The 15,776-nt window shown below is 48.2% G+C and overlaps 1 protein-coding gene across 1 annotated transcript in view; it reads right to left on the reverse strand.

Moving 5' to 3' along the window:
- ZMAT4 (zinc finger, matrin-type 4) overlaps positions 1 to 12,106 on the reverse strand; it is a 41,056-nt gene extending 28,950 nt beyond the window's left edge. The window contains exon 1 of the mRNA XM_009993228.1: positions 12,005 to 12,106. Coding sequence (XP_009991530.1) covers positions 12,005 to 12,106 — 102 coding nt within the window. The remainder of the gene's footprint in view (positions 1 to 12,004) is intronic.
- Between the last annotated feature and the right edge of the window lie 3,670 nt (positions 12,107 to 15,776).

Below are 15,776 nucleotides of genomic sequence, written 5' to 3' on the forward strand. Positions count from 1 at the left end.
CTTCCTGCATGCATGTAGAAAATGTGCCCTGCTGGAGCCAGAGCCAAGCTCAGGAAATCCCAAAGCTTCAGCTATCAGTGATGACCAGCCCAGACAGAGAATGATAACTCAGAAATGACAAAACAAATGTTTGAAATGCAAACAATGGGTGAGTGAAGTCAGTCTCAGAATTTGGGGTGCTCCTTCTTGCTGCCTGAAGTGATGCTCGACTGGTCTCACCTCGTGGGGATTTGCACCCTGGGGAGTCCCTGCCTGTGCAAGGGGCAGGACGAGCCACCGTGGCCCCTCGCACCCCGGAGTGGAGGGGAGTCAAACACAGGTGACGTGGCCAGAGCTTTTCAGCTTAATTCCTTCACAGAACATTTGCACCCCTCGGAGCAGCCAGCCTCCAGTCATCCTTCCCCTGTCACAAAGCCCTTCCCCCAGGTAAGCTCACACAGCCCCCTGAATTTAGAGGTTACAAACTTTGCAGGGTTTTTGTTGGTTTTGTTTGTTTGGTTTTGGTGGGGTTTTTTTGTTGGTGTTGTTGGTTTTTTTTGTAAGATGAAAAGGCAAGATTTTAGCAATCATTTTTAATGTTCTTTTCTGTGGCACTCAGCTGTGCCATAAATGTTGTCCAAATGTCAGCATTAAAAGGCAGGAAGCATCAGCCTTCTGTAAAACACCTCACACCTTTATTTATGTGTTTGTTGGGATTTATGAAAGCTAAGGTAAAGAAATAACTTATGTTTGGCAGAATTTAAAACTACATAGTTCCTTATGCAGCCTTATTATCCTATGGTTATAAAAGCAGAGCATAAAATCATCCCTGGCCTTTGCAAGGATGCAGTGAGCACCACATTCCCTCTTGGGGAGCGGAGGTAGCACAGCCCATTTGTCACCCATTTTATCTCTGCTATTTTCTACATTTACATGTGTATTTATCATCCCAACATTGAGGCAAGAGCAAAGTGATTATTCTTGGCGTGCTGTTCACAAACAGCTCTGCGGGTTATCTCCTCTCCTCCACAAAGCAACTCAAAATCTGCATCTCTGAGGCAGGAGAAGGGCAAGTGCTGGGGAGGAGGTGGCACAGAGGTGACCTGCCAAGCTCCAGCCGGGCTCTGCCATTCCCTTTGGGGTTCCCACATATGGGAAGGAGCTTTGGGAGACACAGAACCAGGAGGATGTCTGAGACCAGCGGGTACAGGGCAGCAAGTGGGGACAGAGCATCATCATCACTGCCAGAGCATCACCACTGCCCCTCTGCTGGTGCCAGGGCTGTTGCCCCAGGGCAGCTGGACACAGAACAGCTGGACACAGGGGCTGCCTTTGCAGCTGAGCATCTGCCAGCCACCACCACCCAAGCTGCTACAGATACATGAGGAAAAAGGGGCTGAAGGAAGAATCACACACAGGAGTTATGAAACCAGGATGAAGTGGGACCAGGACACACCCGAGTCCCATTTGGATCTGTCTCACCACGTGTACAAGCCTTAGAAAAGGCAAAACCTTGAGACATCTGTAAACCCATGGTCTGGAAGAAGAACATTACCTTTGGAGATACCTGCCCGCTCATCAACAGCCACCGCAGCTTGGTCTGAGGATGCACTAAGAGTGTTTCTGTGCCTGTGACTATTCCTTTTGTATCCTTACAAAGTGTTAATGCCAAAGGCATTTTCACTTAAATTCTCTGCTCTAGTGTCTGGAAACAATTCCTCTAGAAGGCAAGAAGTCTGACTTAATACTATATCTTTTAAAACCAACTCACTCTATGCGGGGGGGGGGAAGCTTAGAAGGAGCCTGTTTTCACATAGCAACTGCAGACTTGTGCATTGCAAGCTCATGTGCTATTGTAAGAAGGCTCATCAATAAAGTAAATAAATGGATCGCTTCTATCTATATCAAATCTACCTTCATACAGAGGATTGTGGCAGAGGCAGAGGGTTTGGGTAATTCAACCTTAAAACAGGAAAGGGCGAAACAGAGCTAAATTGTGCTATGAAATGCAATTGGATTTTGCATAAATCAAGTTTCAGAGCACACTCCTGCCTAGAGCGAGCAGCAGGGCAGCAAGAGGAGACAATCAGGTCTCTGTGGGACTGAGGCAGCTGCCAGGACCTCTGGATCCACCAGCCAGGCTGGTTTGGATGCAGCAGCCCCGCTCGCCCCAGCTCAGGGTTTGCTCACTGCCCTCAGCTTCTATCTACCTGTACCAACAGCAGCAGGGCCCCTGGGGAGGATCGAGACACATCTCCCCTGACAAGGCCAGAACCTCCTGGTGGAGGCTTCAGCCGGGGTTTGCTGGGCTGCACAGACACACACAGGTCCCTCCATCCCAGGGGTGCAGAACAGCCTCCCCACAGCAGCCCCAGACCTGCTCTCACTTTGCTCTGCTGATTTAAGCTGACCTGACAGTCTAGAATATTTCACCATCTTGTGAGGGACTTCTTCCCATACCCCAACCAGCTCCCCTGGTTCAAATCAACCCTTTCTGCTTCTTTCCTCATGCTGTGCTTGCAGCTGATCTAATTTCTCTGTTCCCTACAGCTCCCTTTATCATCTGCTTGTTGACTCCTCTGCTGGCAGCATCATGTTTCCAGCAGCTCTTCCTCTCCTCCTGTGCTCTCCTTCCTCTGTGCCCTCTCCTCCAGCCAAAGACCAGAGATCCATGCCCCAGGGGACATGCAGCTGTGCCCAGCACAGCAGAGACACTGGTGGGAGATGAAGAAAGGAAGGGCAACAGCAGCCCCAAGGACTGAGGCTTCCCTTAGTCTGTAAGAAATTATTTTTCAGAGCCCTGTTGGTTGGATTTTAATCCTTTTAGTGTGTACTGTGATGATTTTTTTTGCATGCTGGCAGTTTCTTAATTAAATTGCCATCAAACATGCAGTCATATGATTACACCAACTTTATTATCTATATTGGCCCTGTTTGTAATCTCATCAAAAGAGAGAAAGTTATTTTGGCCAGACCCAGCTCTCTATGCATCATGGCAAATACCAATCCCATCATCCTCCCAAAGCCACACACTCATGTCCCTTTCCAGGGCCCATTTTGCCCAAGGCTGTGCTGAGCTGGGAGGGCTCTGCTCTCCTGGCACTGCTCATCTTCCTCCTGGAAACTTCCTCCCCTTTCCAAGCCCCGTGCAGGAGGGGCAGTGAGGCTGCAGACATGTGGCCACCTCCTTTCAAGCACTTGCTGGCAAAACACTGGACCTGCTGACTCAAAAAAAGCAACATTCTAGATTTCGTAATCGCTGCCAAACAAACTTCCAAATTTCTACTGGAACGGAACCAATTTATTCCTCATACTGTGATATAACAACATCCTCTGTTGTGTTTTTTTTTAAATAGAGGACAGAAGTATTTTCAGCAAACGCCTTCCCTTTTTGCCTCCTCTGCCCACACGACCAGCAAACACCATTGTCGAGATCCCCGTTGTTTGCCGCAGAGACAAACTCCCGTCTGTTATTCCAGACGCTGCTGGGTGCCAATGTCCTTTTTCTCCCTTGGTAATTTTTGCAAAGCCTCATTTATAATTTATGGCCATTTCTATCCACTTCCCCTTATTCCTCTGTGAGTTAATTTTTTAAAAAGCGCCTACTCATGCTTGTGACTTTCTGGGCACACGGATACGTGTCCCTACTTCCCAATTGCACAGAGCTGAATTTCACTCCCAGAAAACTGCCTTCTTCAAAGCAACAGGTAGACGTACCACTGGTTTGGACACTGATTTGCTTACACATAAAGGCAATTACTGGGGATCTATTCAGCCAAGCAACCACTGGCTCATTCCATTTTCTCTAAATCTGTGATCGTTTCTAGCTGACCCTGAGCATGGATCCCTCCCCAGGGACACCAACACCCCCACAAGATGGGTGCATGTGGCTGGAAGCATTTCAGGGACCCCGGCAGCTTCCCTCAAATCTTGATCACTGCAATTTTAAAAACACAAAAACAAGACTGCAGAAGGTCCAACTAAAAGGAATGGCAGTGACCTGCTGCACCCCAAGGCAGCAACTCGCAAGGGGAAGGACCTGCTGTGCTCACTGCTCTGCGGTCACAGGTGGTCAAAGTGTCCAGCCCAAGCTTGGGGACTTTAATTGCTATCAACGTTGTTATTGCTTCAGTCACCTTCTTAAGAGAGAAATCTCACCTGCTAGATCCTGCTTCACAGTGTGAGCTCAGAGCTCCTGTGGCCTCACAAAACACGTTTCCTCCAGAGCTCAGTCTTTTCCCTCCACTTCCTCCTGCTGTGCTTGAAATATTAAAGCTGCAAAGAGCCACAGAGGGCTCAGACTGCTGGTCCAGCAGGTCCCTGGGGAACAGGACTTCTGAACTGTGCTGGTGCAAGGGAAAAAACACTGGCTTTGGGTTTTTCCTCTTGGTGCAGTCCTTGTCAGGCAGGCAGACACGGTGGATGGCTTGGGCACCTGCAGGGTGGGCATCCCAGTACCCAGAGGATATGTCCCACGGCTGGACTGTCTCCCCAGCACTCACTCTGCCCTCTCCCAGTGGTCCATCCAGCAGGATCCAGGTTCAGCTCCGTGGCTCCCTGCATGACAGATCCCTGCAGAGCAGCACAGAGTGCATCCCGTCTCGGGACTCAAAGCTTTAGCTACGTGATCTTTATCTTTACTGCTTCCTATATTGATTTTGACTGTACCCAAAGCATCTCTTGTCCTACACACCTCTGCAGACCCTACAGAGAGGAAAATAAACCCTTTCCAGCCTGTTGCTGGAGCAGCAAGGCACAAGCAGTAGGACTCAGCACCTTCCATAGGAATTTTTTCCAGGCAGTGCATCTCCCTGTGAATGTACCATGGGAAAGGGGACAAGAGAACAGAGGGGGTGGGACGGGAGCCTCTGAATGTGCTTTGCTCAGCAAGGTTAACCCTTGGAGTTTGCCAGCTGATGTTGAGCAGCCTCAGATCTGGCTCCTCAGCTGAGGCCTCTGCCACTGGGGGCTGACGCTTGAGGAGATGAACCTCACTGCTGCTACTGAGCTGTCATCCTGGTATCAAGTGGGAAACAGGAGAGTTAACACAACCAGAATGTCTCTGCCATTGTTCCCATTCTATCTTTATCTGTCTAAAACAAATCACTCTGAAGTGCAGCGGTGCCAGTCACCCTGAGCCAGCCCCTGCACAGCGCGTGGGTGCCTCTGTCACAACACATGATGCTGCTTCCCAACACACCTGCAACCCAAATCCAAACGTGGGCTGCCAGTTTAAAACATTAAAGAAAAGCAAGAGTGAATACCCGGGACCCAGAGGTGCCCTCCCGTGCACAGGAGCAGGATGGGGCTGCTGCAGGAATATGGGGGCTTGGGAATGGCTCGGCTGGGGAACGGAGCAACGTGTCATGGCTTTTATTCCATGTAGGCTTAACATGACTTCCCTTGTTCCTCTGCACTACTGCTGACCTCAGGGTCTCATCTGTGCTGGATTTTACCACTGCTCTGAAAACACCTTTGAACTTCAGCTATTTTTAGGCAGAGATGGGACTGGCACGGAGGTGCCAGGGAAGGGAGCTGCACGAGGGCTTTATCTGCTCTGCTGCTGCTGCTACAAGCCATAGATGTTGACACTGGGAGTGCATTAAAAATAATGTTTAGCCATTAATGTTGACAACAGTGTATAACACAGAGCCTTGTAAAGTTCCATTTAATCTACATCAGTTTCCTGAACACACGGTGCTGCAGCAGCAGCGCTGCCCTGGTGGGTCTGTGCTTGCTGTGCCCAGGGAAGGGCAGCCCATACTCCACACTAGAAAACACCAACATCCAAGTATCTCTCACATACATGATGTGTGGCCACATTTATTTCAAAATATTTTAATTGCTGCTGTTACCACAACATGAACTGGGTACCAAGATGATCTGCAGAAGCTCTGTATGTGCACACACCAAACCCAGAACTGCAGCTTCGTCATCTTTGCAACCAAACCACAAAACAGCTTTCTTTAGCCTGATACTTTTTCCTCCCCAAGTCAAGGTTGTCCCACCAAACACCAGCACAATCTGCAGGTAACAGCAATACCTGAGCAGCCACTAAAATCCCCATAGCACATGTCTCCCAGCAGAGCATCCTCAGCAGTTGTGGGCATGGATATAGGACCAACATCCTCCCCTGCTCCATCCTCTGAAGCACTGGTACATCACTCCCACTGAAGCAAGCCAAACCCAGGCAGGTCAGAAATAAAAATGAGACAAGAGGGCACTGCTGCCAAACATTAGCCCTCCCTCCAATGACACCCATCATCAGCAGGCTCCTTAAAACACGAGAGGCCTGCACAGGCTTTACTTCTGGCAGAAACATGTCCTTCCTACTCCTCCCTCCTGGAAATGCCCGTGGTATCTCAGGTGAGGAGCTGGCACCAGGCACAGACTAGTCCAGCCCCTTGTGCTCCAGTGCAGCATTTATTTTGTTAAATAGAGTATGTGCTCTCCCACTGCATTAGTATTTCAGACACAGGATTGCCTTTCTGGGCACACATGTCCTGATCCTTGAGGCACTAATGTGCCCATAGTAAACAATGTTTATGATGCCTTCACATGAGCCATCATTTTATGCAGTTTCCCAGAGACAGCTCAACGGGAAGCAGATTAACCCCAGCACCACTCCAGCCCCACGCAGACACAGAGTATCGATGACCCTGTCGATACAACTCACCCACTTTGCTCCAGAGACAGGGTGAGAAATTCCAGCGAGCACTTGGCTCCAGAAACGAGCCAAAGGGCACATCACTTTATTTGCTCTCCCAGTTTCCTCTGCATTTGAATTTTAATACACTTGGTTTCTGCCCTCCCCCTGCACTCCGTCTCCACCACAAGTGTTTGAGCATCATTCCTTCATCTCACAAGGTGAACCAACAAGAGTATGTTCACACAGCACCTTCCTGGGCTTCTCTTCCTGCAAGCCCCGAGTATTTGTCATTTTAAATGAAAAAGCAAAGTACCATCTGAACACCTGAAGCAATAAAGATTACAATGGAGAGAAGTCTTATAGCTGCTTAAAGGAGAAAATGTGGTGATGAGTATGCAGCTCGGGGTGGAATCTGAGAGCAACTTTGCATATGTGCTAATTTTCCTGCAGGATTTTCAAGGAGAAACTTGAAAATAAATGGTAACATCTTCCTAAGGGCTCTGCTGTACAGAGATGAGGACTGGGAGCTAACTATGAAAGCTTAGCTTGGTTAATTTCCAGAGAAGTGTTAAATTGGGGGAGATCTAGAGAGAATCCAGCAGCAAAGAGGCCTCCCACCCCAGAGGAAGGCGCAGTGCAGAAATACAGGAAAGGAAAAAACCACCTCTTGGGCACAGCCTTCCCATTGTATTGCAGCAAGTACAGCACATTTTACTTTCTTCTCTGCCTGTCCAGGCAGCTCTGTGGCACTGGCCATGTCCATGATCACTGCTGCCCTCCAACCCTCTCCGATTCCCCCCTCACCCTTCCCCTCGCTGAGGGCAGTAGCTCTTGCCAGGCACATTAAGCAGCTGGCAAAGCAGCCACACGACAGCAAGGGGTTCTGATCACGGGGCAGCAGCCTCAGTTATTTCTTTGCAAGACCTCTGAGGGGTGAATGGCATTTAATAGTGATGCTTTGCTGATAAAAGTCACAGGAGCCTGATGCAAGACAGAGCTCTGGACCCCAGGCTCCCACCAGGCTCTGCCATCTCCTCTGGATGGCTCTGTGGGAAGGGGCCAGCTCTGGGTTCTCCTACTCACAAATGTCACTTAAAATCAAAAAAACCTCAATCTCTTAATCTCAAAGTTGTGCTTGGAAGACACACATGGCCTGTGCCATTGAAGCAGAGCATAAGGGTCAAAGGCTGCGAGACCCTCCCAGCTCCATGGCCAGCACAGAGGGTGCCCCAGGAGGAAGGTTCTAGAGGGCTGTCCCTGGCTGCAGCCCACCCCACTCTCCTCACATCCCCACATCCTGGCAGCACAGCCAGCTACCACCTGCCAGGGACTTTATCAGGCATCCGTATTTGAACACTTTATTCAAGAAGCTGAAATGGGAGGGGAGTTTCCTGGTACTTCAGGGGACAAGCAAAGATATTAATTAACTTGAGGAATTAAAATACTCAAACACACAATCTTTTGGGCATTGACTACAACCAGGCACAACCATCTCATCTCTTTCTGCTGTGTGGAAGCTGACTGGTACCTTTCCAGCAGTGTCCTCTGATCCTCAGCTCACAGAACGCAGGGAGCTCATTAAGGCATTTTCTCATTTGGGCACCTGCACGAGTCAATATCTCCAGGTCAGCTACTCAGATCAGCCCTGTCCTGACGTGACTCCTGGACTGAAGAGCAGGACCTGGCAGTTTCACAGGGATGAAAAGGAGACCAAAGGCGTAGCAGATATATCGGAAAAAGCCAGGGATACACAAAGCACATAAAACAAGGGCAGCATTTTGCTGAACATCATGTTAGAATAAAAAATCAGCTGCAAACACTCAGATTCTTCTGTCATTTTTCCTCTACATTTGCCCTTGGAAATAATACCACTTAATATTGCACGACTGACATAAAATTATTTTTTATTCCTGGCAAAGTAGTGGAGAAGGAAAGAAGAGTTACTGGTGAATAACCAAGGTATTTGGAGGAGGAGATGAGAGAGTGATTGGAACTGACTATTCGTGTTTGGCAAGATAAAAACATCCCCCTTTCATACGCTGTTTCCTTCTATTTTCTCACAGAGAAATGTCTTATTTCACATGCACAAAGGAGCCAAGATTTCAGTGCCTGGCACAAAGGCTGCAGATCTTCCTCGGCTGCGCTAGAGAGGCAGCAGATAAATCCCCTTCATCTGGAGGCTCTGGCTCAGGGAGGGGAAGGGGCTGCTGACCAAAGCAAAGCATGCCAACCCCAGGCATTCCCAGCACTGGGAGCAGCCTGGGATTGCTGGTTTCCAGTTCTCACCAGCTCCAGGTGTGAGGCTCAGTGTGCTCAGCTTGCTCTGCACACCCCAGTGCCCAGAAAAAAGCTTCACTTTCCCCCATAAAGTTCAAGTCAATTCAAAATGAAAAGTTCTGCTCTGTGCAAAGAGTTCACTGACATTGTGTTTTGATCAGGTGCTTTGATAGTCATAGCGATTTTTTTTTCCAGTCAAAAAGCTGAAACAAAGAAGCTTTAGGGATTTAATGAAAAACTATTTGAAGAAAATTTAGTCTTCTGAAGTTCTGATTTTCCTTAGGAAAAGAATCAGTTTTGACCCTGCAGTGCTTCCTAAAAGAAGAAGGGAGAAAAAAAGGTGTGACAACTGTGACTGGCTACATTTTAAGTAGGAAGAAACAGTGAATTTTACATTCCTGCCATTAACTAATTGGCTTGCAGCGAGGAAGGGCTGGCAGGATAGAGCTCAGGTGCTTCCAACACCACCGATTTGTACAAGAACAGTCACGTTGTGAATCCTGATGTTATAAAAGTGAATATTCTGACCACAGGCTCGATCTGCTCGTCTGGCCAGGGAAGGGAGCACCTCATGAGCAGGTGCCTGGCAGAACAAACCACCTCCTCCTGGCAGATGCTCAGACCAAACTCCTGTGCCAGAGAAAGGATTATTTTCAAAATTCTTCTCCAATAATATTCCATTATGAATGTACATGGGGAAATCACATACTACTTGTCCAACACCTGGCTAGAAAAAGAGGCCAAGTTCACCTTGTGACTCACCTTGTGATTATTTGCTCAAAGGCACCCAGCACTCTGAAACCTCAGGGCAGTTCTCAGCCCTCTCCCTGTGTCTGCGGAGCCAGGGCATGAGGAGGATTTGTGTCACACTCCAGGGTGGTGGCACAACAGATGCTCCAAGTGCCCAGACTGCCATGGCAGACACTGCAATGCTGCAAGAAGAGGCACCTTCAGCCCCTGGGCCATGGAGGAGACCCCAGCTGTGACTGGATTGTCCCTGTCCATCCCATCCCACCTCTCTGCTCTGCTCCTGCAGCCAGGAGGGTTAGGTAGGGGATGACGTTATGGTGCCAAATGGCTACAGCATCTGCTGGGAATTCACAGGGGATGCCAAATGAGCACAACACCTCACACTGGAAATATACAACAGAAAACCGTGTTGTTTTCCACATTTCAAAAACGTCTGCTGTGAATTAATGATTCGGTTCATACCTACAATTACAGGCACAGAAGGAAAGGGATTGGCTGAGCACCCACAGCTCACCAGTCACTGCTCCTGTTTCTGCAGCAATGCTTCTGCCTCCTGTGGACAGAACCTGGCACCCGCATCACCCGCTCTCAGGATCTGGAAGGTGGCCCTAAGACTGTAGCCTTGGATTTCCCAGTGGCTGCCAGGGATCTTTGCTGCACACCGAGGGCAGCCAGAGGAGCTATTACAGGAGATGTCGCCCAAACAGACACATCAATGCCTCACAAGGAAACGTGTGGTGCTGTTCCCATGGTTTAGCAATGCAGCACAGCATCCTTGGATACTCCACTTTGATTACAATTCTCGTGTATCTCCACTGGCCACACTGGGGCAAACATCTCCCCTGCATAACCCATTGCTAAACATTCAAATCAGAGCAAAAGTTTGGGGAAACTTCATCTTCAAGGTCTCTTGGCACAGATTCTGGTTTTGCTGACACTCTTAGTGTATTCTAAACCAGGGACAAGACACAGCTCAGCCAAGGAGCCCCCATGAGGGCACAAGTCCCTTATCTCCAGGTTCTCCACATTCAGCCCTTCTCCTCCTGGAGCCCTCCAGGGGAGACTGGACCATTTCCCACCCCAAGGAGCAGGTGCCCAGACACAGGCAAGCAGGGGGTTTCCTTTCTTGAAGGACTGCACAGCAGTATATCCCTCAGCAATTTCCTCAACTGTTTAATAGGAATTTATTTAATTTTGTTTTGAAGATAGGCAGTGCTTTTAATTGTTGTTCTAACACGTCTCTATTAATATATTCTTTCTAATTGTTTATTGCTTGCCTACCTCTTCAGTGCTTAAACATATTCACAAATACTAATCTATTCTCTGCACAATCACTGATTCCTACTCAGCAAAGCACAGTGCAGCACATTTAATATAAAAACTTGAGTGCATTTTGCTGAATTCTTAATTGATCTCCTTGCTAACTATATTTCTTTGAAAACCAGCTTTCAGTCCCAACCAAACTGCAGCCTGACTTTGCAAATTTAGACATGGTTTTGCTGACACTCTTAGTGTATTCTAAACCAGGGACAAGACACAGCTCAGCCAAGGAGCCCCCATGAGGGCACAAGTCCCTTATCTCCAGGTTCTCCACATTCAGCCCTTCTCCTCCTGGAGCCCTCCAGGGGAGACTGGACCATTTCCAGTCCCCAAGGACTGCTGCCCAGACACAGGCAAGCAGGGGGTTTCCTTTCTTGAAGGACTGCACAGCAGTATATCCCTCAGCAATTTCCTCAACTGTTTAAAAGGAATTTATTTAATTTTGTTTTGAAGATAGGCAGTGCTTTTAATTGCTGTTCTAACATGTCTCTATTAATATATTCTTTCTAATTGTTTATTGCTTGCCTACCTCTTCAGTGCTTAAACATATTCACAAATACTAATCTATTCTCTGCACAATCACTGATTCCTACTCAGCAAAGCACAGTGCAGCACATTTAATATAAAAACTTGAGTGCATTTTGCTGAATTCTTAATTGATCTCCTTGCTAACTATATTTCTTTGAAAACCAGCTTTCAGTCCCAACCAAACTGCAGCCTGACTTTGCAAATTTAGACAGAAGAAAAACCAGACATGCAGTAGACAGCATTGCAGGGACATCGTTTACAGAGTCAGATACCACCAGTAAAAAGAGTCTGTTGAATCTCTAGTTTCCAGAGAGGAACTTTAACTGCTGGTGGTAGCTCCTCGCTGGGAATGAAGGAGCTGATGGACCCTGTGAAACATGCAGCCCAAGAGGCAGCAACAGAGCAGCCCTGGCCTGATGGAGCAATCCCAGCCCAGTGGAGCAATCCCAGCCTGATGGAGCAGTCCTGGCCCAACTAGCAGAGCTGCCACGAGCATCTTACCTCGTAATGGGCCACGCGCTGGGACTCCGATATCAGCTGAGCGCTGCACACTTTGCAGTAACTCTCCGTGAATAACTCCTGGTCAATGTCTGATGATTTCATCTGTTCAGGACAGAGAGGAGAGAACAAATTAGTTACAAAAGGTAAAGCAGAGCAGGACATGTTTGATGAGGGTCCCTACAGAGACCTGGGCAAAGCAATGCTTGAGTAGATGGGCTCTTGTCACCACGAGGGAACACAATCAAATTTATCAAGGTGCAAATGTCAAACAGCTCCCTGTGCTGCTCTGCAATAACATTCCAGGTGTGAGCTGCAGTTGTAAATGTCTCTTCTTCTCCATTACCTCCCATAACTAGAAACACCACGTACATAACCAGCTATAGCAGAGATCACTCACAACCCAAAAGACACTGAACCATTTATTATACGAAGTGAGTGAACTGATAAAGGTTTTCTACAAAACACAACCTGGAGGAAGGTGGTGTTAAACTGGAAGGGTGCTCTGCTCTATTTCTCAATCTAGACATGGAAGGAAATTGCTTGAGTGATTTACTGGTTGTGCTGTTCTCAAGCAGCTGTTTAAGTATTTGTGTGTTCCCCACAACTTCCAACCAGGACACCTGCACTTACACCAGCTGGCTCAGTGATCTGGTTCTCAGGAATATTTTCATTCTGTGTTCACACCTTCCTCATTTTGCAAGCAATTGCAGGTATCCAACTCTGAACTGATAGCCATGGTGCATAAACCAGGGCTGAGTTTTATAAATGGCTGAACCCAGGCAGAGCCAGAAGACACCTGAAGTAGATTCATACACAAGATATTTAAAACCAAACCAAACCAAAACCCCACCAGTGCAATTGAAGAGGGAAATAGAGGACAATACTTTCTGACTAACACAAAGATAAAGTCTATTAATTCACAACCATAACAAACCTGGGCATAATGAAGACTAATACAGTTTTTATAGAGTTTATTCCACTGATTAGGAAGAAAAACAACGTGGAAATGAACAAATTATGAGATCTCATCAGCACGAAAGCCCTGCTGTGGAGGAAGGGCTGTCATTGCTGGGCTGCACAGCAGGGCTCAGGGCAGTGCTGGCCCCACACAGGGCTGGGGACATCCCACACCTGTGGACACCACCCTGGGCCAAGGGTGCTGGCTCTCTTGGGGTCAGGGAAGGAGATTTTATGTGCACATCTGTCCTCCAGCTGCAGCAGAAGCTGCCAAGCTGGACGTGGCTGCACTAAACCCCCAAACCTACCTCAGTCCCACACGTATTGAGATCCCTGCACATTTTATACAAACAAGCAGCTGAGTTGACACCAGACGTGCCCAATCTGGAGACACTGATGCACCTCGAGCTCCAGGAACAGGTTTATCTGGGTACCTGTGGTCTACCAGAGAAGGACACAAATCTCCAAACTCTGCTGCTGGTGCCCTTGCTCTCTGAGCCTGCAGAGACACTTGTCTGTTTTCTCTGCTATCTGCCTAGGTTTCATCTTCATTTCCTCTATCTAGAGAAATGCTGCATTGAGAAACTTTCAAAGACAGCAAAAGACCCTTTTAAGAGTACAAGAAGTGTTACAAAATTGCATCAAAGGCAAAATAAAGTGGAGGGAAGAAATCACTTAAACACAAGTTTGCCACAAGGCAAACTGAAGACTCATTAAAGCTCAGTCCAGGACCCAAGACAGAGGCAGGTAATATTGCCTTCATTTGCATGCTGCCTGCAATGCTCACAGTACAAACTATCTTTGCAAAAATCAGAGTAAATCAAAAGCTGCTCAGTGTTATCTTATCCCTTCATGCTCTGATAACAGATCCCAAGCCTGTTCTGGCTCTAACGTTTGTCCCCATGAAGGGAGCTCTCTGCCCCCTCATTATAGCAGCAGGAGCTAAACAGCCTTAGCCAGCAACAAGATCTCATGTCTTTTCTCTAAGCAGTAACTTCTGATACAGGTACAGAATTTGTTAGCCCCAATATTGCCTGTTGGGTTTTCCAGGCTGTTGTTACTGCACCAGGATATAATGCATCCCAACAGGTGAAGACAGTTGTTATGCTGACAACATGAGCCTTGTGCTGCACAAGTCACCATTCAGGTCACCTACTAAAGTTTCTCTGGAACGGCAGACCCTCCAATAATGCACTGAGAGCATGATTACAGGGCACATGGGCCAGGAGCATCCCTGCTGTGATGTCCCTGCTGGTGACTCAGGACCAGTGGGTCCCATCCTGCTGTACAAAGCCACAGAAATCAGTTTGGATCCTGGTAACTCCTCACCACCACACAGCTAGGCCCCTTCAGCCACAGCACCTGAGCTCTGCCCCTGCTGCCTACTCTGCTATTTCTGTTTTCCTTTCTAGGACAACACATGCAGTGCACCAAAGGGGGTGAGGCCACAAATCCATGAATGTGTCTCTGTGCCCTGTGTCCAGGGCAGGATCCCACCACCACAGTCCCTGGGGTGCTGCCAGCAGCTCTTGCCCACTCTTTCCCCCCCCCCGTTTTGCCTTGTGTCAGATACACTCTGCATTATTGTTTTGTGGGTCAATGCTATCAGCAATTAATTAAATTCTCCTGCCTACAAGTATCATAAAGGGAGTCCACAAGCAATTAAAATTTATATTTTTCTAATCACTTAATTCCACTCTGATTCTCCCTGCCTACAAGTGCCTAACAGCTCCTAGAACTGACTGGGCTGTGGCTGATCCCCCTTCCCAGCCTGGCCATCAAAAAGCACAGTGGAAGGGGAGCTTTTCTCCACAACCCCCCAACCATCAACACGTCGTGGGTGCAAAGCCCCACGTGCCTCTGAGGAGCTCAAGAAGCACAGATGCTGAGCAAGGAGGGACAAGTTCCTCACACGCTCTCAGAGGCTTTTCTTGCTGAGAGCTGAAGAATTACTGTGGAATCCACAGCCTTGCCAGCTGGACCCAAACCGTTCAGCTGAGCAGGAGCCCTTGGTCTGCACAGCAAGGTCTAATCACCAAAAGCTCTTGGTCTCCTCCTCCTCTGGGAGGACAAGAGCAGTGGGGCCTCCACCACAAACACTGACCACTGTGACCCCTTTCAGTGGGGTTCCTGCCCTGGCACCAGACTCAAGCACTGAGGCCCCCCTTCCCCCCCTGCCCCCCCGGCAGCTCAGCATCCCCAGGAATGGCAAACTGTGTCATAAGAGACTTCATTTTAAATACCTTGTGCCATATGGCTATGATTCTTCTCAGCAGTTTCAGTGACTATAACAGCTTAATGAAAATCAATTTGATGAGGCTGACTCCAGTTTTTGGCAACTGATAGAAAGATGTTAACTAAGTTGCATTGAATTCCAGAGGACAGCAGTCCACGTATTGACATCAAAGCCAAATTCCTTTTTAAGGATATGCTTTGCACCAGCTGAACCCCACCAGACATGAACATGTGCTGAACGTGTACCTTTCCCAGAGGAGAGTGATGGAAGTGCTCCTGCAATAAACAATCTTACACTCCAGAGCCAGCCAGGACAGCAGGACCTCTGAGGGACCTCGGGAAGGGCCGAAGCCCCTGCAGGACAGGGTGAGCTGCAGCAGCCCCTCACTGTCTGCAGTCACTGCCAGCAAATACTTCCAATAAATACTGCTGTAATGTCCTTCCCAGCAACTGTCCCTCAGCACAACAATTCTGGTTTCATCTCTCCATGCCCCCTGTTATCAAGTTCATTGCCCCATTTTTTTTGAGCAAAGAGCTCAGGGAATAGAAAAAGAAGTTTCTTTAATAACAGGAAATTAAC

The sequence above is a fragment of the Chaetura pelagica genome, unplaced genomic scaffold (genome assembly GCF_000747805.2).
Source record: "Chaetura pelagica isolate M959 unplaced genomic scaffold, ChaPel_1.0 scaffold302, whole genome shotgun sequence".
Lineage (NCBI taxonomy): Eukaryota > Metazoa > Chordata > Aves > Apodiformes > Apodidae > Chaetura > Chaetura pelagica.